The 25,926-nt window shown below is 43.8% G+C and overlaps 1 protein-coding gene across 1 annotated transcript in view; it reads right to left on the bottom strand.

The window, feature by feature from the left end:
• Window positions 1-203: 203 nt before the first annotated feature.
• LOC124020156 (low-density lipoprotein receptor-related protein 5-like) overlaps window positions 204-25,926 on the bottom strand; it is a 46,052-nt gene continuing 20,329 nt past the window's right edge. The window contains exons 8-12 of the mRNA XM_046335503.1: window positions 23,105-23,212; window positions 21,841-22,083; window positions 6,087-6,426; window positions 458-575; window positions 204-323 (exon numbers count right to left, since the gene is read on the bottom strand). Coding sequence (XP_046191459.1) covers window positions 282-323; window positions 458-575; window positions 6,087-6,426; window positions 21,841-22,083; window positions 23,105-23,212 — 851 coding nt within the window. The 3' untranslated portion in view covers window positions 204-281. The remainder of the gene's footprint in view (window positions 324-457; window positions 576-6,086; window positions 6,427-21,840; window positions 22,084-23,104; window positions 23,213-25,926) is intronic.

Raw genomic sequence — 25,926 nt, 5'->3', positions numbered from 1 at the left:
CTCCTGCTGGTCATTCTACATCCACTAACCGGACTGTTGTCCCTATATTTAAACCGTCCCCTCTTTCAGGACCACCACCAGTGGTGTTTCATTGTCCATCTATGTGCCTCACACTAAGCTAACCCCCATAACAGGTTTATGACCACAACTTTTCATAATGCGGCCAGGAAACGGATCTACATGGCTGTGATGTTCAGCTACACGTGATGTCTGAGAAAATAAAACACCATGAGGTTTAACATCCTAGACTTTATTTCAGAGCAGAAGAGAAAAGGCAACATTTACAGATGTTGAGATGTCCCATCAGCAGACGAGATCAATTCCTGAAAGAAAAAAATGTTTTAATTGAAAATACTGGGGAACAAAGCATGGAAATGCTGTGGCAGACCAAAGCGCTCTGGTTTTAAAGCTCTTAGCTAAACCCTAACCTATAAAAGACCTTTATACTCTAAGGTACCTGGTCAGGATCATACAGATCGTTGTTGAAAGACACAGCGTAGACCGTCTGTTCATCCATATTGGTCATCAGAGTCTCCTTGTCTGTGGACTGGCCCCGAGCTGCAGCTCTTGCCCTGCTAAACACAGAGTAGGGTATATATGTTTATGGTAGTATGATATACAGGTATATAATAGAGTATACAATGTAGGTATAGAGTAGCAGGGTAAACAGTAGTAGGGTAAATAGCCGTTAAGTATGTAGTAGTAGGGTTAGGAGCAGGGCTTCATGAAGTTGGCCTGTGGGTGAGGTTTATGATGCCCCCCCATAAATACCTTTCTCCCTTCCCTCTCTGACTCTGCAGAGGGACTCTTTGATTAGTCTTTGTTAAACATGAAAGTCTGGGAACATCAAACAGTGGGGGGAAAGGAACCATATTTCGGTAATAGAGCCAGTTGAAAATATGCATTGGTAATTAATATTATGTCAGTTGGGTTGTCATGAGACATTATGACTGATGACAGGACGACACTATCTGGGAAAGTCTACACATTAGTTATCAGATTCACATGGAATTGTTGTGCAATTTAAATGCAATTTAAATGAAACTACTTATGAAAAGAGTAAATGCAATTTTAGCTTCCTAATGAGAGAATTGGGTTTTCATAAGATTAGAGCTCTGCTCAATCAGTGGCCCGCCCCTGTGAAGAGACATGGGTTATAAACTAATGAGAAACACCCTTCTCCCCCGCCACTATATAAGCCCTTGATGAAAATGTAACCTCCTGTATCGGGTACATTAGGACGACGGTCCGATGTCAGGATTCAGATAATAACTACAGAACGAAGTCAACCTCAGCATGAACTTTGAACTCTTATTCACTACAGAAGTGATACCTCCTAGCCGTCGAGTTAGCAGCAGCCGCTGTAAAATGTGGGCTAGGAGAGGACAGAGTATCCAGTCTACCACACAACGACGACACTACAACATTTCCTGTTCACCACCAGAGACACACTTCAAAGGACAAAGACCTGTTGGGCAACACGGCCTTCCATCTACCACCAACCTATTGAAGCGCAGCTCAGATTAAATATTTATTGCATTTCACTTTTCCAAATGGGCGGTAATTTAGAACGCATAAGATTCTGTATTTACGATAGAGTAGCTGCCACTATTTCACTCAAACCCAACCCCCTTTTCTTTGAGTAACCAGCTGTCATATCTGTTCCGTCCGCTAGGGACATTTTCCTTTATGACAATTTGTAATCAAGGTATGATTCATTCTGTGTGTATGTAATTCTGTGTGATTACATACACACAGAATTAGGTGATTAGGCATTTAGTAAATTTAAAAAACTCAATTTTGTATTGCTGATTCAACTTGTTAGCCAGGGTTCGTGAAGATAACCAAGAATGTACAACTTTCAGATGAGACTGAAATAAAGTGCCGATTAATATTGACTGCCATTGATGTAAAATATTACTAGGTCTTTAAGAGTTTATTCGGAAGATTACAGCTCTATAAATATTATTTTGTGGTGCCCCGACTTCCTAGTTAATTACATTTAAATGATTAGCTCAACCAGGTAATATTAATTATAGAGAAATTATTTTATAGAATAGCATGTCATATCACTTAATCCTGGCTAGCCAAAGACATGACAGTTGTAATACATTTACATTTACATTTAAGTCATTTAGCAGACGCTCTTAATACAATAGTAGAGGGCTTATAGTAGTTGTGTTTAGAGCAGTAGGGTATATAGTACACACTAGCAGGGTATAGAGGGATTACAGTAGTAGGGTTTAGAGCAGTAGGGTATATAGTATACACTAGCAGGGTATAGAGGGATTACAGTAGTAGGGTTTAGAGCAGTAGGGTATATAGTATACACTAGCAGGGTATAGAGGGATTACAGTAGTAGGGTTTAGAGCAGTAGGGTATATAGTATACAGTAGTAGGGTATAGAGGGATTACAGTAGTAGGGGTATACAGCAGTAGGGTATATAGTATACAGCAGTAGGGTATACAGGTATATAGATACAGTAATATGGTATATAGCAGTAGGGTATACAGCAGTATGATATATAGTAGTTGGGTAAACAGTAGTTAGGTAAGGGATAGTCATTGGGTTAGGGACAGCAGTATGGAATACAGCAGTAGGGAATACAGCAGTATGATATATAGTAGTTGGGTAAACAGTAGTTAGGTAAGGGATAGTCATTGGGTTAGGGACAGCAGTAGGGAATACAGCAGTATGATATATAGTAGTTGGGTAAACAGTAGTTAGGTAAGGGATAGTCATTGGGTTAGGGACAGCAGTAGGGTATACAGCAGTATGATATATAGTAGTTGGGTAAACAGTAGTTAGGTAAGGGATAGTCATTGGGTTAGGGACAGCAGTAGGGTATACAGCAGTATGATATATAGTAGTTGGGTAAACAGTAGTTAGGTAAGGGATAGTCATTGGGTTAGGGACAGCAGTAGGGTATACAGCAGTATGATATATAGTAGTTGGGTAAACAGTAGTTAGGTAAACAGTAGTTAGGTAAGGGATAGTCATTGGGTTAGGGACAGCAGTAGGGTAACAGTAGTTCGGTAAGGGATAGTCATTGGGTTAGGGACAGACTCATTCTAGGTTTCTATATTTTCCTTTTTTCTACCAAAAGTGTTCAATCAAAATATATTTTATATTTGAGATTCTTCAAAGTAGCCAGCCTTTGCCTTGACAGCTTTGCACACTCCTGGCATTCTCTCAACCAGCTTCATGAGGAAGTCACCTGGAAAGCATTTCAATTAACAGGTGTTCCTTCTTAAAAATGTAAGTGGAATTTCATCTTCTTGTGTTTGAACCAATCAGTTGTGACAAGGTAGGAGCTCTCATGAGTATCGCCACAGGAGTGGAAGACCCAGAGTCAGCCTCTGCTGCAGAGGATAAATGTGAACATTCAGAGTTACCAGCATACCTCCATGAAATTGCAGCCCAAATAAATGCTTTACAGAGTTCAATAGCACCCCCCACCATACCTCCATGCTTTACAGAGTTCAATAGCACCCCCACCATACCTCCATGCTTTACAGTGGGAAATAGCACCCCTTCACCATACCTCCATGCTTTACAGTGGGAAATAGCACCCCTTCACCATACCTCCATGCTTTACAGTGGGAAATAGCACCCCCTCACCTCCATGCTTTACAGTGGGAAATAGCACCCCCTCACCTCCATGCTTTACAGTGGGAAATAGCACCCCCTCACCTCCATGCTTTACAGTGGGAATAGCACCCCCTCACCTCCATGCTTTAAATAGCACCCCCTCACCTCCATGCTTTACAGTGGGAAATAGCACCCCCTCACCTCCATGCTTTACAGTGGTGGGAAATAGCACCCCCTCACCTCCATGCTTTACAGTGGGAAATAGCACCCCCTCACCTCCATGCTTTACAGTGGGAAATAGCACCCCCACCTCCATGCTTTACAGTCACCCCCTCACCTCCATGCTTTACAGTGGGAAATAGCACCCCCTCACTTTACAGTGGGAAATAGCACCCCCTCACTTTACAGTGGGAAATAGCACCCCCTCACTTTACAGTGGGAAATAGCACCCCCTCACCTCCATGCTTTACAGTGGGAAATAGCACCCCCTCACCTCCATGCTTTACAGTGGGAAATAGCACCCCTCACCTCACCTCCATGCTTTACAGTGGGAAATAGCACCCCCCTCACCTCCATGCTTTACAGTGGGAAATAGCACCCCCTCACCTCCATGCTTTACAGTGGGAAATAGCACCCCCTCACCTCCATGCTTTACAGTGGGTCTGTTCACCCCTCACCTCCATGCTTTACAGTGGGAAATAGCAACCCCTCAATGCTTTACACCCCTCCACCTCCATGCTTTACAGTGGGAAATAGCACCCCTCACAAATTCCCACCTCCATGCTTTACAGTGGGAAATAGCACCCATCACCTCCATGTTACAGTGGGAAATAGCACCCCCTCAATTGCTTTACAGTGGGAAATAGCACCCCTCACCTCCATTTTACAGTGGTAAGCACCCTCTTATGCTTTACAGTGGGAAATAGCACCCCCTCTGTGGGAAATTCTTTTAGTATGCTTTACAGTGGAAATCACATTTTAGTTCACCCACACAGCGTGGTTTCTTACATCTCCAAAGGACAAATTCTTTTTAATATCCATTGGTTTCTTATAGCAATTGTTTCCTTATTGGAGTCTTTTAGTAGTGGTTTCTTATTGGAGTCTTTTAGTAGTGGTTTCTTATTGGAGTCTTTTAGTAGTGGTTTCTTATTGGAGTCTTTTAGTAGTGGTTTCTTATTGGAGTCTTTTAGTAGTTGTTTCTTAGCAGCAATTTGGCCATGAAGGCCTGATTCAGTCTCCTCTGAACAGTTGATGTTGAAGAAACTTTCAAAGTTCGACAGTTTCCATATTGACTGACCTTGATGTCTTAAAGTAAATGGACTGTGGTTTCCCTTTACTTATTTGAGCTGTTGGGTTCTGAGAATTAAATGTTACGTATTGATGTCACTGAAGGAGTGCTAAGGTTGAGGGTCTACAACAGAAGTTCGATGTGTATTGCTTGTTATCTGACGTTATCTGTCGGAGCTATCATCATTTCTCCGGACATTTGAGTAGCATTTTTTGAAAATGTAGTCAGAGATTTATGGATATAAATGGCATATTATTGGAAAAAAAATGTATTGTGTAACATGTACTATTACTGTCATCTGATGAAGATTTTCAAAAGGTTAGTTAATGATACAAAAATTTTTTAATCCTGCTTTTATAATTTTATATTTTCTGGGACAAAATGGCTGGCTCTCGTCTTTTGTTTCGGTGGTGGTCTAATATAAATATGTGGTGTGTTTTCACCGTAAAACATTTTAGAAATCTGACTTGCTGGGTAGATGAACAAGGTGTTTATCTTTCATTTGAACTATTGGACTTGTTAATCTGTGGAGGTTAAATATTTCTAAGAATATTTCTTTGCATTTTGCGTTATGGTAATGAGCTTGAGCCGTAGTCACGATCCCGGATCCGGGATGGCTAGCATCAAGAGGTTAAGCTTCTGTAGTGTCCGTGAGTTATTTACTCTGAGAAATACGACCCTAACAGAACCAGTCTTGCCATAACAGACTTGGTATTTTCCAAATAGGGCCATCTTGATCACGGGAATATTTGGGAACAGATTTCTTGAATTAGAATCACTTGGAGCTGATTTGTGTTTTTACAGTATAAAGAAATACAAAAAGCACATCTAAATTGTATATTATTTTTTGCTAGAAGACTTGGGGGGCCAAATAAAACCACCCGCAGGCCAAATCTGGCCGTGGGTCGCCAGTTGGGGAACCCTGGTCTACAGGTTATATGAATGGTATGCAGTTGGCCTATAAGTTAGAGAGGTGGACTGTAGAAAACTTTAGGTTTGCTCATTCAAAGTCCTAGGTATGACAGAGGTAAACCAGAAGACTGCGAATACATTACTGACATTGGGGCCTTGAGAAAGACACTTCATACCACTAGTGTGTGTGTGTGTGTGTGTGTGTGTGTGTGTGTGTGTGTGTGTGTGTGTGTGTGTGTGTGTGTATCTTAGGGGTTGGAAAATACTGAGCACATTGATTTTATTTAAGACTACCTCTTCCTGATGATGACAGCAGCGATGAGGACTCCACCAATGAGACTGAGGATGCCTAAAGTGAGGGGGGCATTACTGACCCCTGGACCCTCACCCTCCTCACAGAACACACCATGGTATCCCAGAACACACTGGCAGGTGGTTTCTCCACCCCTTGCCACACATTTCCCATGTCCATTACACTGCTGGGCATCACATGACTCAGAGTCCAGCTTCTGCACCTCTACCCCCCCGGGGGTGGTCCTCCCAGACCAGTCCTGGTTAGGGGGGACGGTGTTCCCAGCATGCCCCGGGGAAGGTTTACTATGGCTGACATCTTGGGGCTTCACTCCAGACCAGCCTGTAGGTTACAGAGAAATCCTTGGTTATAATAAGAGAACAGGGTGTTAGAGAACCACTTACTGTTTCACATTGGATTTACAGTAATATCCTAATAGAAAATATTGGCAAATGATTATGCAACTCTAACAGGCCCATTTTTGCATGCATTTCCTAGCACGCTGGGAATGAATGGTAGTAGCGGTCTGCAGATGTAGGTGGGCGGCCATTTTAAAATCCATTGATAATACACACCATCAAAAATAAATATATTTTTCTTGAATTTAGCCAGGTCATAAGGAACAATTAATCAAATATATTTTCAAAAGAAAGAAATAGCATATTGAGTTTAATTAGCCCTATTTTACAGGTCAATGCAGTCATGGCTGTGCATGTCACCACAACAATGTAGATAGACCAACTGTAAACCGGCCTTGAGCCGTAGGCAGAACTTTACAGAAATAAAGGTCGTAAGGTGGAAATAAAAGTTTTGGTTTTCATAACGGCAATACATTCAGATAAAGACCAGGAAAAAAGTTGCCAGAAAAACATCTTTGTATGAAAGGGATGTCAGTAGGGCTAAATAATCACAACCTCTATTAAAATCTGTCTAAAAGTACAGCAAACATGCACTAATCAACCAGCAGTTTCATTCTATATACTAGGTTACCAGTGAACATTCCTACACTGGACATTTCCTACACTGTCACTGATAATAACCCCCCCCCCCATGTCATTATATTAAGATTTAAAGGGGGTTTCATATCAATTTTCTATAAAAATCACCAGTTGATTTAAAACCTATTAAACCCTTTATCATAGTTTGTCTTGATAGATTTGTCCAAAATCGTATGACTTAACTTTACTTTGTCTTTGCATTTATGGCAGTGTAAGTAGTCATTTCATATAGTCAGGGTTGGGGAGTAATGGATTACATGTCAGGGATTACAAAAAACTGTAACCAAGCCATTACCAGCCAAAATATTGTTTTCAGATGAGATACTTTTGAAACGCTGGAATTAGAATCTTTGACACTTATTCAATGCTGATTTGAATGGCATTGGGAACAAGACCCACCTGAGCGAGTCGGACCACAAGTCAGAGACCACTATGATGACACACCAAATGTGTTTGATGGATCGCGGGAAAAGTGCAGGAATAGGCTTTTGTTGGCTACAATCCAAGGTTGTTCTTCCAATGGTGTGACTGCTGTCGGCATCCAATGATTATCCAACTTGAATAAATGATTGGAAGTAAGGATAACAGCAGTGGTGTAGTCTATGGCAATACGGATTTCACATTTTTGATAACTACACAGCGCATAGATGTGAATCATACTGTGGTTCTCTCATTTAGCTAATTGCGCCTTACGGCTTGTGGTTGTTGTGGATGGCTGTTCAAATTTTAAAAAGTGTATTTAAACCATTTAATAGTTGAATTCAAGAAGTTTAAGATGCCCATCAATCGTTGTTTTTTAAACCAGTGGCAAGCCACTCTCGCAACAGCTGCATAGTGCAGATCCCAGCCTATTATAGAATAAAAGTAGGGATTTTATTGCTCAACCTAATTCATGCTGATAAAATAAATAAAACATTTGATTTATTCTTTGTTTAACTAGGTAAGTCAGTTAAGAACAATATCTTATTTACAATGACGGCCTAGGAACAGTGGTTTAACTGCGTTGTTCAAGAGCAGGAGGACATTTTTTACCTAGTCAGTATGAGGAGTCGATCTAGCAACCTTTCGGTTACTGGTCCAATACTCTAACCACAAGGCTACCTGCCGCATAAGCCTAATGGACAAATGCTCAAACTCACAGTTTTGATAGACTTAAAGGGGCAATCTGTAGTTGCCCCACACATCTCCAATGATTCTTGAACAATATAACTTATACATGCCTCATGACCTTAGTTCAACTGTCACTATGAGAACACAAAAAAATAAGCTTGTTTTTCTAATGTTTGTAAACATTCTTGTAAACACTGTTTAGCCTCATACCATGGTTAAAATGATTTTGATATCATGGATGGTCAGTCCTTGCATCCACACCTCTATTAATCGAATAGTCACCCACGATATGCAACTGCTCAGAGAAGTCAGGAACCAATAAACACAGCAAGCATAGGCTTGCTTTTTCAAACAGAAATTTGCATGGCACTAATGTCCATGGAGAACAAGAGCACCTCCTCCCTACTGCCCACTGCACTGAGGCTATGCGACACGGTCACCACCGATAAATCCAAGATAATTGAATATTTCATGAAGATTTTTTTACGGCTGGCCCTGCTTTCCTCCTGGCTACCCCAACCAACAGCTCTTCACCCCTAGCAGCAACTTACCCGAGCCTCTGCAGCTTCGCCGTCACCCAAATCCAGATCGCAGATGTTCTGAAATAGCTGCTAAACCAGGACCCGTACAAATCAGCTGGGCTAGAAAATCTGGACCCTCCCATCCTAAAATTATCCACCTCCATTGTTGCAACCCCTATTACCAGTCTGTTCAACCTATCGTTTCTTCCAGATCCCTAAAGATTGAAAAACTGGTGCGGTCATCCACCTCTTCAAAGGGGGCGACAACCTAGACCCAAACTGTTAGACCTACATCCATCCTTTCTAAAGTCTTCGAAAGCCAAGTTAACCTCTAGTGACACACCATCCCGTGAACCGTTGTCATCTGACACTAATTGGCATAACGCAATGGACATAAATATTCCTAGAAAATATTCCTATTCATGAAAATCACAAATGAAATAATGACACAGCGTAGCCTTTTGTTAATCACCCTGTAATCTCAGATTTTCAAAATATGCTTTACAGCCAAAGCTAGACAAGCATTTGTGTAAGTTTAATTGGACCATGCTGGTCATTTATGAACATTTGAACATCTTGGCCATGTTCTGTTATAATCTCCACCTGGCACAGCCAGAAGAGGACTGGCCACCCCACATAGCCAGGTTCCTCTCTAGGTTTCTTCCTAGGTTTTGGCCTTTCTAGGGAGTTTTTCCTAGCCACCGTGCTTTTACACCTGCATTGTTTGCTGTTTGGGGTTTTAGGCTGGGTTTCTGTACAGCACTTTGAGATATCAGCTGATGTACGAAGGGCTATATAAATACATTTGATTTGAGCGCAAAAGAGAAAGGCGGCCATTGTTACTCCCGGTCCTAGTGAAAAGCCAACTGTCCCGGTTGATATATTATGGAATAGATTATAAAAAACATTTGACATGTTTCTGTGGACATTATGGATATAATTTGGAATTTGTGTCTACGTTGTCGTGACCGTTCTTTCCGGTGGATTCCTGGGCATAACGCACCAAACCACCGGAGGTATTTGGATATAAAAAGAACTTTATGGAACAAAAGGAACATTTGTCTAACTGGGAGTCTCGTGAGTGAAAACATCCGAAGATCAATGGTAAACTATTAATTTGATTGCTTTACTGATTTTTGTGACCAAGTTACCTGATGCTAAGTTTACTTATTTTGTCGAGCGATCGATAAACTTAAACGCTTGTATTGCTTTCGCTGTAAAGCATCATTTCAAAATCTGAGACAGGTGGATTAACAAAAGGCTAAACTGTGTTTTGCAATATTGCAAAAGGTCACAATGTCTACTGGGCATAATTGAGTAGGATAGAGTATTGTGCAATGCTCTTACTATTCTGGATATAATGACAACAAATGACAGCCTAGTTGGCTTCTTCTCAACATGTTCTGGAAATGAAATGACATACCAGTGTTGTGTTAGAGACCACCTAAAGAGAGCAATTGAAAACAATCACCGGAGTCAGAGTCAAGACCGGGAGGGGGACAAGGGGTCCAAACCAAGTCAAGACCAGAACAATTCTCAGCTAGCTACAATTCAAAGATAATTGCGTAATTGTTCACTAGCCAGCTAGCTAACGTCCACTGATTAGCTGCACTGGGAAAACTATTACACTCAACTGAACGACTTGATTAGTTTAGTGTTAGCTAGCTACATAGCTGTCTTTGCTGTCTTCGTATCATCGCATCCAAGATAATTGTGTTGTTTAGGTTTAGAGTGTGTAGTCTTCGGTGATTATCTTAATTTACCGAGGTTAGCTAGCCAGCTATTTGTCGTCCTGTAGGTGACTCTGCTAAACAGCTAGCCAACGCTAGCCAACGTCTTCTGTATAGAACTCAACTACCCGGTCGCATTCACAGGTTGTATCACATTTTCACTTCATTTCATTACAGTACAACGGTTTGATTTGTTTGATCGTAGCTAGCTACTTAGCTAGCTACATAGCCGTCTTTGTATCAAAGATAATTGTGTAGTCTAGAGCGATTTTCTAGGTTCGCTAGCCATCTATTGTCGTTCTTTTAACGCAACGTAACGTAAACAACACTGCTAGCTAGCCTGCTAGCCCCGAATAGCAACACTGCAGAAACTATTACACTCAACGGAACGACTTGATTAGTGTAGTGTCAACAACGCACCCACTGCCAGCTGGCCTACTTCAGCAGTACTGTATCATTTTAATCATTTTAGTCAATAAGATTCTTGCTACGTAGCTTTCTGAACATTCGAGACGTGTAGTCCACTTGTCATTCCAATCTCCTTTGCATTAGCGTAGCCTCTTCTGTAGCCTGTCAACTATGTGTCTGTTTATCCCTGTTCTCTCCTCTCTGCACAGACCATACAAACGCTCCTCACCGCGTGGCCGCGGCCACCCTACTCTGGTGGTCCCAGCGCGCACGACCCACGTGGAGTTCCAGGTCTCCGGTAGCCTCTGGAACTGCAATCTGCGGTCAACAAGGCAGAGTTCATCTCAGCCTATGCCTCCTCCAGTCCCTTGACTTCTTGGCACTGACGGAAACATGGATCACCACAGACAACACTGCTAACTGCTCTCTCTTCGTTCGCCCACGTGTTCTCGCACACCCCGAGAGCGTCTGGTCAGCGGGGTGGTGGCACCGGGATCCTCATCTCTCCCAAGTGGTCATTCTCTCTTTCTCCCCTTACCCATCTGTCTATCGCCTCCTTTGAATTCCATGCTGTCACAGTTACTAGCCCTTTCAAGCTTAACATCCTTATCATTTATCGCCCTCCAGGTTCCCTCGGAGAGTTCATCAATGAGCTTGATGCCTTGAAAGCTCCTTTCCTGAGGACGGCTCACCTCTCACAGTTCTGGGCGACTTTAACCTCCCCACGACCTTTGACTCTTTCCTCTCTGCCTCCTTTCCACTCCTCTCTTCTTTTGACCTCACCCTCTCACCTTCCCCCTACTCACAAGGCAGGCAATACGCTCACCTCATCTTTACTAGATGCTGTTCTTCCACTAACCTCATTGCAACTCCCTCCAAGTCTCCGACCACTGCCTTGTATCCTTTTCCCTCTCGCTCTCATCCAACACCTCCCACACTGCCCCTACTCGGATGGTATCGCGCCGTCCCAACCTTCGCTCTCTCTCCCCCGCTACTCTCTCCTCTTCCATCCTATCATCTCTTCCCTCCGCTCAAACCTTCTCCCACCTATCTCCTGATTCTGCCTCCTCAACCCTCCTCTCCTCCCTCTCTGCATCCCTTGACTCTCTATGTCCCCTATCCTCCAGGCCGGCTTGGTCCTCCCTCCCGCTCCGTGGCTTGATGACTCATTGCGAGCTCACAGAACAGGGCTCCGGGCAGCCGAGCGGAAATGGAGGAAAACTCGCCTCCCTGCGGACCTGGCATCCTTTCACTCCCTCCTCTCTACATTTTCCTCCTCTGTCTCTGCTGCTAAAGCCACTTTCTACCACGCTAAATTCCAAGCATCTGCCTCTAACCCTAGGAAGCTCTTTGCCACCTTCTCCTCCCTCCTGAATCCTCCGCCCCCTCCCCCCCTCCTCCCTCTCTGCAGATGACTTCGTCAACCATTTTGAAAAGAAGGTCGACGACATCCGATCCTCGTTTGCTAAGTCAAACGACACCGCTGGTTCTGCTCACACTGCCCTACCCTGTGCTGACCTCTTTCTCCCCTCTCTCTCCAGATGAAATCTCGCGTCTTGTGACGGCCGGCCGCCCAACAACCTGCCCGCTGACCCTATCCCCTCCTCTCTTCTCCAGACCATTTCCGGAGACCTTCTCCCTTACCTCACCTCGCTCATCAACTCATCCCTGACCGTTGGCTACGTCCCTTCCGTCTTCAAGAGAGCGAGAGTTGCACCCCTTCTGAAAAACCTACACTCGATCCTCCGATGTCAGTTTTACAGACCAGTATCCCTTCTTTCTTTTCTCTCCAAAACTCTTGAACGTGCCGTCCTTGGCCAGCTCTCCCGCTATCTCTCTCTGAATGACCTTCTTGATCCAAATCAGTCAGGTTTCAAGACTAGTCATTCAACTGAGACTGCTCTCCTCTGTATCACGGAGGCGCTCCGCACTGCTAAAGCTAACTCTCTCTCCTCTGCTCTCATCCTTCTAGATCTATCGGCTGCCTTCGATACTGTGAACCATCAGATCCTCCTCTCCACCCTCTCCGAGTTGGGCATCTCCGGCGCGGCCCACGCTTGGATTGCGTCCTACCTGACAGGTCGCTCCTACCAGGTGGCGTGGCGAGAATCTGTCTCCTCACCACGCGCTCTCACCACTGGTGTCCCCCAGGGCTCTGTTCTTGGCCCTCTCCTATTCTCGCTAACACCAAGTCACTTGGCTCTGTCATAACCTCACATGGTCTCTCTTATCATTGCTATGCAGACGACACACAATTAATCTTCTCCTTTCCCCCTTCTGATGACCAGGTGGCAATAGCATTCTGCATGTCTGGCAGACATATCAGTGTGGATGACGGATCACCACCTCAAGCTGAACCTCGGCAAGACGGAGCTGCTCTTCCTCCCGGGGAAGGACTGCCCGTTCCATGATCTCGCCATCACGGTTGACAACTCAATTGTGTCCTCCTCCCAGAGCGCCAAGAACCTTGGCGTGATCCTGGACAACACCCTGTCGTTCTCAACTAACATCAAGGCGGTGGCCCGTTCCTGTAGGTTCATGCTCTACAACATCCGCAGAGTACGACCCTGCCTCACACAGGAAGCGGCGCAGGTCCTAATCCAGGCACTTGTCATCTCCCGTCTGGATTACTGCAACTCGCTGTTGGCTGGGCTCCCTGCCTGTGCCATTAAACCCCTTCAACTCATCCAGAACGCCGCAGCCCGTCTGGTGTTCAACCTTCCCAATTCTCTCACGTCACCCCGCTCCTCCGTTCTCTCCACTGGCTTCCAGTTGAAGCTCGCATCCGCTACAAGACCATGGTGCTTGCCTACGGAGCTGTGAGGGGAACGGCACCTCAGTACCTCCAGGCTCTGATCAGGCCCTACACCCAAACAAGGGCACTGCGTTCATCCACCTCTGGCCTGCTCGCCTCCCTACCACTGAGGAAGTACAGCTCCCGCTCAGCCCAGTCAAAACTGTTCGCTGCCCTGGCCCCCCAATGGTGGAACAAACTCCCTCACGACGCCAGGACAGCGGAGTCAATCACCACCTTCCGGAGACACCTGAAACCCCACCTCTTTAAGGAATACCTAGGATAGGTTAAGTAATCCCTCTCACCCACCCCCCCCTAAGTTTTAGATGCACTATTGTTAAGTGACTGTCCCACTGGATGTCATAAGGTGAATGCACCAATTTGTAAGTCGCTCTGGATAAGAGCGTCTGCTAAATGACTTAAATGTAAATGTAAATGTAATGCAATTACAATTCAAGATTGTTGTAATTTTGTCAAATCACCACCTGAGTTCAAAAGGTCATATCAGAACATATGGTTTCCATGGTCATTCAGAATGGTGAAAACGCATGCCGAGGGTAAACAGAGCCACTACAAATGATTACTAACCCAAACAGTGGGGGGTGGGTAAATATATTTTTCAATTATGTTCTGATTTAATCTCTTCAGTTTTTGTTGCAAAGGAAAGGGTTTACAATAAAAATATCCAAATCAGAATCTCTTTGCTGGTCTCTGGGGAGGAAAATCTAAATCGCCATTGGCCAGGTCATCAGAAGCTTGATAAAGGCAATTCAACTGTATTAGGGCAAAATTTGGGTGTGAAAGTGAAATCAACCAATCACATTGACTTATTAAATGGGTGGCCTTTTTGAAGGCCAACAGGTCACTGTGCAACAGCAAATAGTTTTTCCACGGTCTAGCTAGCCATCTGTTGTAGGCTAAATTGCAGCGGATGCAACAGGTGTTATCAAAGAGGATGTTGTTGCTAATTTGGTAGCGTCTTGTTTTTCAAAAATAACTTCTGGTGAGTTGGCCCGTTTTTTTGCTTGTAGTTTGACATCTTTGAAAATAACTTGTTTGTGAACATTGTTCAATTTAAAGTGGAAATGACAGCAATTTTGGCAACATGAAATCTTATTTATTAACACCCCCAGGAAGAATTATACTTTTAAACATTCTGACAAATTATCTAATAAAAAGTTTCAGAATTACGTATAAATTCTAAAGCAATATAATGGGAAAGTAGCCGTGCATTTGATCAATTAATACACTAGAGTAAATCAAAAGGAATTAAAATATCTGTCTTGTCCTGCACCGGAGTCTATACAGACAGGTGTGCTATAGCCAAATAACATTTTATTTGCCAAATACAAGTGCTTACTTATAAGCCCTTAACACTTGTTTTTCTTAACTTCTTGTTGGTTAAGTAAAAACTTAAACAAATAATAACAATAGCGAGGCTATATACAAGGGGTACAGAGTCAATGTGGAAGCTATATGCAGGGGTTACAGAGTCAATATGCAGGGGTTACAGAGTCAATATACAGGGGTACAGAGTCAATGTGGAGGCTATATACAGGGGTTACAGAGTCAATATACAGGGGTACAGAGTCAATATACAGGGGTACAGAGTCAATGTGGAGGCTATATACAGGGGTTACAGAGTCAATATAAAGGGGTTACAGAGTCAATATACAGGGGTACAGAGTCAATGTGGAGGCTATATGCAGGGGTTACAGAGTCAATATACAGGGGTACAGAGTCAATACACAGGGGGTACAGAGTCAATGTGGAAGCTATATACAGGGGTACAGAGTCAATGTGGAAGCTATATGCAGGGGTTACAGAGTCAATATACAGGGGTACAGAGTCAATGTGGAGGCTATATACAGGGGTTACAGAGTCAATATACAGGGGTTACAGAGTCAATATACAGGGGTTACAGAGTCAATATACAGGGGTTACAGAGTCAATATACAGGGGTACAGAGTCAATGTGGAGGCTATATGCAGGGGTTACAGAGTCAATACACAGGGGTACAGAGTCAATACACAGGGGTTACAGAGTCAATACACAGGGGTTACAGAGTCAATACACAGGGGTTACAGAGTCAATACACAGGGGTTACAGAGTCAATACACAGGGGTTACAGAGTCAATACACAGGGGTTACAGAGTCAATACACAGGGGTTACAGAGTCAATACACAGGGGTACAGAGTCAATGTGGAGGCTATATGCAGGGGTTACAGAGTCAATATACAGGGGGTACAGAGTCAATATACAGGGGGTACAGAGTCAATATACAGGGGGTACAGAGTCAATATACAGGGGGTACAGAGTCAATATACAGGGGGTACAGAGTCAATATGGAGGTTATATAAAGGGGCTACCGGTACAGAATAAATGTGGAGGCTATATACAGGGGCTACCGGTACAGAGGGCACCGGTTAGTCGAGGTAATATGTACATGTAGAGTTAGTGACTATGCATAGATAAACAGAGTAGCAGCAGCGTAAAAGAGGGGTCTGGGTAGCCCTTCGATTAGCTGTTCAGGAGTCTTTTGGCTTGGAGGTAGAGAAGCGAAGCCTTTTGGATCTAGACTTGGTGCTCTGGTACCGATTGCCGTGTGGTAGCAGAGAGAACAGTCTGACTAGGGTGGCTGGAGTCTGAATTTGTAGGGCCTTCCTCTGACACTGCCTGGTATAGAGGTCCTGTATGGCAGGAAGCTTGGCCCCAGTGATGTACTGGGCCATATGCACTACCCTCTGTACTGCCTTGCGGTCGGAGGCCAAGCAGTTGCCATACCAGGCAGTGATGCAATCAGTCAGGATGCGCTCGATGGTGCAGCTGTAGAACCTTTTGAGGATCTGCCAGTTGGTCAGTTCATGCTTGGAGTACACGTCCTGGTAAACCATCTGGCTCTGCGGCCTTGTGAATGTTGACCTGTTTAAAGGTCTTACATCGGCAAAGAAGAGCGTGTTGGTAGTTCTCCTGCTCCCTTATAATTCACCATGATTTCATTTTTGATCTGTTTGGTTCCCGCCGCTTCAATTGAATGGCGTTGCGCTACTCTGTTACAGTAAAAACACGTGGTTAGTTTGAGGATGACAATGTTGGCTTCCATACACATCCTTCCATTCAAAAAAGAAACCTGGCCTCCCGAATGGCTGTGGTCTAAGGCACTACATCCCAGAGCTAGCTGTGCCACGAGATCCTTGTGGGATTTTCCTGTCTCATTGCGCTCTAGTGCCAGGAGCAATGCACACTGACCCGGCGCAATGCACACTGACCCGGCGCAATGCACACTGACCCGGCGCAATGCACACTGACCCGGCGCAATGCACACTGACCCGGCGCAATGCACACTGACACGGCGCAATGCACACTGACACGGCGCAATGCACACTGACACGGCGCAATGCACACTGACACGGCGCAATGCACACTGACACGGCGCAATGCACACTGACACGGTCACCAGATGTACGGTGTTTCCTCTGACACATTGGTGCTGCTGGCTTTCGGGTTAATCAGGTGTTGTGTCAAGAAGCAGTGCGGCTTGGCTGGGTTGTGTCGGAGAACGCATGGCGCTCGAGTTCGTACGGGAGTTGCAGCGATGAGACAAGACTAACTATCGATAAGTTAAACAAAGTTAACTAGTTTTAGGTCACTGTAATAAAAACTGATGGTGAGATTCATGGTTTATTATGTGTGCCTGTGTTGGCCACATGGGCTACAGAAACAATGTCCACGTTATTCTCACATTTTAGAATGCAATAATTAGAAAATCAAGGTTAAAAAATACGTATTATTCTTAGTGGTAATAGCCTACCTTTTCATACACTGTGGGTGGATGTTTTTTAAATATTAGGATATACAACTACTGTATATAAATGCTATTTTATAACATTGAGATCCTTGAACTGCAATTGAGTGCCTGAAAGTCCTTGAATTTGACATGTATGAAGTTCAGATATGGGATAATTTGCATAAGTGTCACTTTTATTCCTCCAAGTACACATGTGGAACTGCATACATCTATATTTGTTACAATGTCACACATCGGACAATTTATTTTTATTATTATTATTATTATTATTATGTTTCTTCTTGGGCCTCTATAACTATATCTATTGTTTTTATTTTGTTGTTGTGTGATTTGGATTAATCCCCTCTACCACACGGAACCCCACTAATCTACTGACGGAACACAAGAGGTGGCTAATAACAGACCTCCATCCTATGCTAGCTTGCTACCGATGGCCAGGCTAGCTGTCTAAATCGCCGTTATCCCCAACCAACCTCTCCACTCACTGGACCCTTTTGATCACTCGACTAAGCATGCCTCTTAATGTCAATACGTCTTGACCATTGCTGTTCTGGTTAGTGTTTATTGGCTTATTTCACTGTAGAGCCTCTAGTCCTGCTCACTATACCTTATCCAACCTATTAGTTCCACCACCCACACATGCAATGACATCTCCTGGTTTCAATGATGTTTCTAGAGACAATATCTCTCTTCATCACTCAATACCTAGGTTTACCTCCACTGTATTCACATCCTACCATACCTTTGTCTGTACATTATACCTTGATGCTATTTTATCGCCCCCAGAAACCTCCTTTTACTCTGTTAGACTTTCTAGACAACCAATTCTTATTGCTTTCAGCCGCACCCTTATTCTACTCCTCCTATGTTCCTCTGGCGATGTAGAGGTGAATCCAGGCCCTGCAGTGCCTAGCTCCCTTCCTATTCCCCAGGCGCTCTCTCTTTTGATGACTTCTGTAACCGTAATAGCCTTGGTTTCATGCATGTTAACATTAGAAGCCTCCTCCCTAAGTTTGTTCTATTCACTGCTTTAGCACACTCTGCCAACCCGGATGTTCTAGCTGTGTCTGAATCCTGGCTTAGGAAGACCACCAAAAATTCAGAAATTTTAATTCCAAACTACAACATTTTCAGACTAGATAGAACTGCCAAAGGGGGCGGTGTTGCAATCTACTGCAAAGATAGCCTGCAGAGTTCTGTCCTACTATCCAGGTCTGTACCCAAACAATTTGAACCTCTACTTTAAAAAAATCCACCTCTAAAAACAAGTCTCGCACCGTTGCCGCCTGCTATAGACCACCCTCTGCCCCCAGCTGTGCTCTGGACACCATATGTGAACTGATTGCCCCCCATCTATCTTCAGAGCTCGTGCTGCTAGGCGACCTAAACTGGAACATGCTTAACACCTCAGCCATCCTACAATCTAAACTTGATGCCCTCAATTTCACACAAATGATCAATGAACCTACCAGGTATCTCCCCAAAGCCTTGAACACAGGCACCCTCATAGATATCATCCTAACCAACTTCCCCTCTAAATACACCTCTGCTGTCTTCAACCAAGATCTCAGCGATCACTACCCGTCAGTAGAGGATGCCTGGATATTTTTTTAAATGCCTTCCTAACCATCTTAAATAAACATGCCCCATTCAAGAAATTTAGAACCAGGAACAGATATAGTTCTCCCCAGACCTTGGTTCTCCCCAGACCTGAATGCCCTTAACCAACACAAAAACATCCTATGGAGTTCTGCATTAGCATCGAACAGCCCCCGTGATATGCAGCTGTTCAGGGAAGCTAGAAACCATTATACACAGGTAGTTAGAAAAGCCAAGGCTAGCTTTTTCAAGCAGAAATTTGCTTCCTGCAACACTAACTCAAAACAGTTCTGGGACACTGTAAAGTCCATGGAGAATAAGAACACCTCCTCCCAGCTGCCCACTGCACTGAAGATAGGAAACACTCACCACTGATAAATCCACCTTAATTGAGAATTTCAATAAGCATTTTTCAACGGCTGGCCATGCTTTACACCTGGCTACTCCTACCCCGGTCAACAGCACTGCACCCTCAACAGCAACTCGCCCAAGCCTTCCCCATTTCTCCTTCTCCCAAATCCATTCAGCTGATGTTCTGAAAGAGCTGAAAAATCTGGACCTCTACAAATCAGCCGGGCTAGACTATCTGGACCCTTTATTTCTAAAATTATCTGCCGAAATTGTTGCCACCCCTATTACTAGCCTGTTCAACCTCTTTCGTGTCGTCTGAGATTCCCAAAGATTGGAAAGCAGCTGCGGTCATCCCCCTCTTCAAAGGGGGGGGGACACTCTTGACCCAAACTGCTACAAACCTATATCTATCCTACCATGCCTTTCTAAGGTCTTCGAAAGCCAAGTCAACAAACAGATTACCGACCATTTCGAATCTCACCATACCTTCTTACATTTACATTACATTTAAGTCATTTAGCAGACGTTTAGCAGACGCTCTTATCCAGAGCGACTTACAAAATTCTCTGCTATGCAATCTGGTTTCAGAGCTGGTCATGGGTGCACCTCAGCCACGCTCAAGGTCCTAAACGATATCTTAACCGCCATCGATAAGAAACATTACTGTGCAGCCGTATTCATTGATCTGGCCAAGGCTTTCGACTGTCAATCACCACATCCTCATCGGCAGACTCGACAGCCTTGGTTTCTCAAATGATTGCCTCGCCTGGTTCACCAACAACTTCTCTGATAGAGTTCAGTGTGTCAAATCGGAGGGTCTGCTGTCCGGACCTCTGGCAGTCTCTATGGGGGTGCCACAGGGTTCAATTCTTGGACCGACTCTCTTCTCTGTATACATCAATGAGGTCGCTCTTGCTGCTGGTGAGTCTCTGATCCACCTCTACGCAGACGACACCATTCTGTATACTTCCGGCCCTTCTTTGGACACTGTTAACAACCCTCCAGGCAAGCTTCAATGCCATACAACTCTCCTTCCGTGGCCTCCAATTGTAAAGTCCCCCCTTATCTCAGGTCGCAATTGTAAATGAGAACTGTAAATGGGTCTAATGAGAACATTAGACCCATTTACTTCAGGAAGTTCACACCCCTTGACATTTTCCAGTTTGTTCTGTTTTCAGCCTGAATAAAAGTATTCAACTCATTTGTTATGGCAAGCCTAAATAAGTTAATGAGTAAAAAAAAAATCCTAAACAAGTCACATAACTTGCATTGATTCACTGTGTGCAGTAAGTGTATTCAGAATAAAATACATTTAATGGTGCTAAGCACAGGTAAAATCTTAGAGGAAAACCTGGTTGTCTGTTTTCCATACAGAGATGAATTCAGCATTAGTAGGACTATAACCTAAAACACACGAGTTTACCGAGAAAACACAATGTTCATGCGTGGCCAAGTTAGTTTTGACTTCTCTACTTGAAAATCTATGACAATACCTGAAAAATATGTTTGTCTGGCAATGACAAAAACCAATTTTACAGAGCTTGAAGAAATGTGAAAATAAAATATGCAAATATTATACAATCCAAAGCTCTTTTAGACTTAGACAGAAAGACCGTTTTAATCACTGCCAAAGGTGCATCTACAAAGTTGACTCAGGGGTGTAAATAGTTATGTAAATGAAATCTGTATTTCATTTCCAATTAAATGTGCAAACATTTCTAATAACATGTTTTCACTTTATTATTATGGGGTATTGTGAAAGATGTGAGAGAAGACATTTAATACATTTTGAATTCAGGCTGTAACAAAATGTGTAATAAGTCAAGGGGTATGAATACTTTCTGAAGGCACTGAACATGCAGGAAAAAAGCTTCAAATTGATGTTGAAAGTAAGATGAAGTGTTGTATTGTGCATGTAATTACAAAGCAGCAAACCAGAGCTGTAATTCTAACCAAACAAGTTGTCATGTAGTGGTGTAGTGTCTCATTCCTGCTAATACTGAACACAGAGCTCGCACTTAACCTGCTGATACTGAACACAGAGCTCACACACGATATGGGTGATTAATAGAACAGCTCCATTGTTATGAAGGCATAATGAGATCTTAAATACATTATTATTATTGTTGGTTAGCTATCTATATTTTTTTCTCTCCATATTAGCATAGATCGGACATCAGTGAAAACACCAGAAAATAAGATGCAATGAGCAGCTTCTTGTCATTGTTACTAGCTATCTGAACCCATAACGCACACCTTTCGGCCACATCGATTCGAGCATCATTTTTGTGAAGTTGTCAGCCAACCTGTACAGTCTATTTCTACGTGAGTCAGGGGGTATAATCTGTTCACTTTATTTCTATGGGTGAGTCAGGGGTATAGTCTATTCACTAATTCTTTATGCGAGGCAGGGCAGACGGGGTTGGGGTTACTCACATTTGATCTCGTCTGAATGGTCGAGGCAGTCGGTTTGGTGGTTACAGAACTTTGTGAGGGGGAGGCACCTGCTGCCGTCGCTACAGGCCCTGCTGCCCTCTGGACACTGGAGGGGGGGGAAGGGGCTACACATTTTGGTGTCGACAGGTTGGTAACCACGTCCACATCGGCAGCTACGCCCCCCTGGGTAGGCCAGGCACAGCTGACTGCAGCCTCCGTTCCGCTCTGAGCAGCTGTTAGTTCCTGGGACAGAGAGGACAGAGTAGAGTTGGTTAGACCATTGGCAGAGCTAGATGTGACACTACTTACCCCCGAAAACACTACACGCAGAGGAAGTGCGCTTGTTCAGTGTCTCTGCACAGTGACACCGTTACACCGCCACCTAACAGCACAGTGACACCGTTATACCGCCCCCTAACCGCACAGTGACACCGTTATACCGTCCCCTAACCGCACAGTGACAACGTTATACAGTCTCCCTAACCGCACAGTGACAACGTTATACCGTCTCCCTAACCGCACAGTGACAACGTTATACCGTCTCCCTAACCGCACAGTGACAACGTTATACCGTCTCCCTAACCGCACAGTGACAACGTTATACCGTCTCCCTAACCGCACAGTGACAACGTTATACCGTCTCCCTAACTGCACAGTGACACCGTTATACCGTCTCACTAACTGCACAGTGACACCGTTATACCGTCTCCCTAACTGCACAGTGACACCGTTATACCGTCTCACTAACTGCACAGTGACACAGTTATACCGTCACCGCACTGCAGTGTGACACCGTTATACCGTCAGTGTGACACCGTAACCGCACAGTGTGACACCGTTATACACGTCTCCACCGTAACCGCACAGTGTGACACCGTTATACCGTCTCCACCGTTATACAGTCTCGCACAGTGACAACGTTATACCGTCTCCCTAACTGCACAGTGACAACGTTATACCGTCTCACTAACTGCACAGTGACACCGTTATACTGTCTCACTAACTGCACAGTGACACCGTTATTCCATCACCGTACTGCACAGTGACACCGTTATACCGTCTCCGTACTGCAGAGTGACACCGTTATACCGTCTCCGTACTGCACAGTGACACCGTTATACCGCCACCGTACTGCAGAGTGACACCGTTATACCGTCTCCTAACTGCACAGTGACACCGTTATACCATCACCGTACTGCAGAGTGACAGCATTATAACGTCACCTAACAGTGAACACATTCACTGGGCCGTGGTGGACACTCACCTTTCTGACTGGTTTTGCTGTAAACCCTCAGTGCCACTACATTGGTATTGACCTCAAACCACAGCTGCTTGGGCTGAAATCCATCACTGAACCAGATTCTAGTCACATCTACAACAGAGAGGCAGAGCCAGAATGTGTTATTAGAAATCAGGCATTCCCCAGTGTAGCTGTCTAGGCCCTTTACTTGTTTTAATCTTTACTAATGACATGCAGCCAGTGTACCATGTATGCAGATTGCTTCAGTCACCGCTGTTCCATAAGGTGAATTATCTATTATTTTTATCTGATTCTACTGCTTGCATCAGTTACCTGATGTGGAATAGAGCTCCATGTAGTGCTGTATGCCTCCCATAGTCTGTTCTGGACTTGGAGATTGTGAAGAGACCACTTGTGGCATGTCTTGTGAGGTATGCATGGGTGTTTGAGCTGTGTGCCAGTAGTTCAAACAGACAGTTCGGTGCATTCAGTATGTCAATACCGCTCACAGAAACAATTAGTGATCAAGTCAATCTCTCCTCCGAGCCAGGTTAGATTTACATGCAGATTATTAATGTTAGCTCGGTGTACATCCAAGGGCCAGCCATACTGTTCTGAGCCAAATGTAATTTTCTTACGGCCCCATTTGTGGGACCTGACCACACGACTGAACAGTAGTCCAGGTGTGACAAAACACGGGCCTGTAGGACCTGCCTTGTTGACAGTGCTGTTGAGGCAGCAGAGCAACACTTTATTACGGGCAGATTTATTTACACAAAGCCAGTGGCATGTCGTTAGTATAGATTGAAAAAGTAAGCTGCCTAGACGGCTGCCCTGGGGAATTCTTGATTCTACTTGAATTATCTTGGAGGCTTCCATTAAAGAACACCCTCTGTTCTGTTAGAAAGTTAACTCTTTATCCACAATATCGCAGGGCATAACAGTGACAAGAAAATGTAAACTCTTGAAATACCTGGATTTCTGCATAAATTGGTCATAAAATTTGATCTGAACTTCATCTAGGTCAACACAATATGCTAAAACAAACAATTATACATGTTGGTTTTTATTTAACAATTAAAACATTCACATTGCAGCGTGGAAAAAGAATGTGACCCCTTGGATATAACTGGTTGACCCTCCTTTGGCAGCAATAACCTCAAAAATGTTCTGTAGTTGCAGATCAGACCTGCAAAATGGTCAGTAGGTATTTTGGACCATTCCCCTTTACAAAACTGTTTCAGTTCAGCAATATTCTTGGGATGTCTGGAGTGAACTGCTCTAATGAGGTCATGCCACAGCATCTCAATCAGGTTGAGGTCAGGACTGACTGGGCCTTTGATTTACTAATGTGTTTTGGTTTTTGTCCTGTTGCATCACCCAACTTGTTATGCTTCAATTGGCGGACAGATCTCCTTAAATTCTCCTGCAAAAAGTCTTGATAAACTTGGAAATTAATTTTTCCATCGATGATAGCAAGTTGCCCAGGCGCTGAGGCAGCTAAGCAGCCCCAAATCATGATGCTCCCGCCACCAAACTTTACAGTTGGGATCAGGTTGATGTTGGTGTCCTGTGCCTTTTTTTTCACACTGTGTTCCTTCCAAACAACTCAACTTTAGTTGTCCACAGAATATTTTTCCAGTAGCGCTGTGGAACATCCAGGTGCACTTTTTCAAACTTCAGACATGCAGCAATATTTTTTGGGACAGCAGTTGCTTCCTCCGTGGTGTCCTCCATTCTTGTTTAGTTTTTTTTTACATATCGTAGTCTTGTCAGAGATGTTAACATGTTCCAGAGATTTCTGTAAGTCTTCAGCTGACACTAGGATTCTTCTTAACCTCATTGAGCATTCTGTGCTGTGCTCTTGCTGTCATCCTTGCAGGACGGCCACTACTATGGCGAGTAGCAACAGTGTTAAACTTTCTCCATTTATAGACAATTTGTCTTACCGTGGACTGATGGACATCAAACCTTTTAGATGTACTTTTGTAACCCTTTCCAGCTTTATGCAAGTCTACAATTCGTAATTTTAGATCTTGAGATTTATTTTGTTCGAGGCATGGTTCACATCAGGTGATGCCTCCTGTGAATAGCAAACTCACATTTTGCGAGCTTTTTTTATTGGGCAAGACAGCTCTAACCACACCTCCAATCTTGTCTCATTGGTATGACTCCAGGTTAGCTGACACTTTTTCCGACCTACACTGAATGTTTAAATGACGTATTCCAATATAGACAAGAAAAATACAATCATTTGTGTTAGTTTAAGCACACTATATTTGTATATTGTTGTGATTTAGATGAATATCAGATCAATTTATGCAGAAATCTTGGGAATTTCACAGGCTTCACACTTTTCCTTGTCACTCTACATTTTTCCAGCAACAGACTGATCAATAATGTCAAAAGCCGCACTGAAGTCTAACAAAACAGCCCCCCCAATCTTTTAATCAATTTCTATCAGTCAATCAGTCATTTGCGTAAGTGCTGTGCTTGTTGAACATCCTTCCCTATAAGCATGCTGAAAGTCTTGTCAATTTGTTTACTGGTCAAACATTCTTTCCCAAAGTTTACTAAGGTTTGGGTAGAGGCTGACTTGGGCCAGTAAAAGGGGCTTTTACTATTCTTAGGTAGCGGAATGACTTTAGCTTCCCTCCGGGCACACACTCTAGTAGGCTTAAATTGAAGATATGGCAAATATGAGTGGCAATATAGTCTGCCATTATCCTTAGTTATTTTCCATCCAAGTTGTCAGATCCAGGTGACTTGTCATTGTTGATAGACATTTCCTTCACCTCTTCCAAACTCACTCACGGAATTCCAAATGAAGGGTGGGGCTGTGTCTT

The sequence above is a fragment of the Oncorhynchus gorbuscha genome, unplaced genomic scaffold (assembly GCF_021184085.1).
Source record: "Oncorhynchus gorbuscha isolate QuinsamMale2020 ecotype Even-year unplaced genomic scaffold, OgorEven_v1.0 Un_scaffold_765, whole genome shotgun sequence".
In the NCBI taxonomy this organism is placed as follows: domain Eukaryota; kingdom Metazoa; phylum Chordata; class Actinopteri; order Salmoniformes; family Salmonidae; genus Oncorhynchus; species Oncorhynchus gorbuscha.
This window is presented reverse-complemented; position numbering and strand designations above follow the sequence as displayed.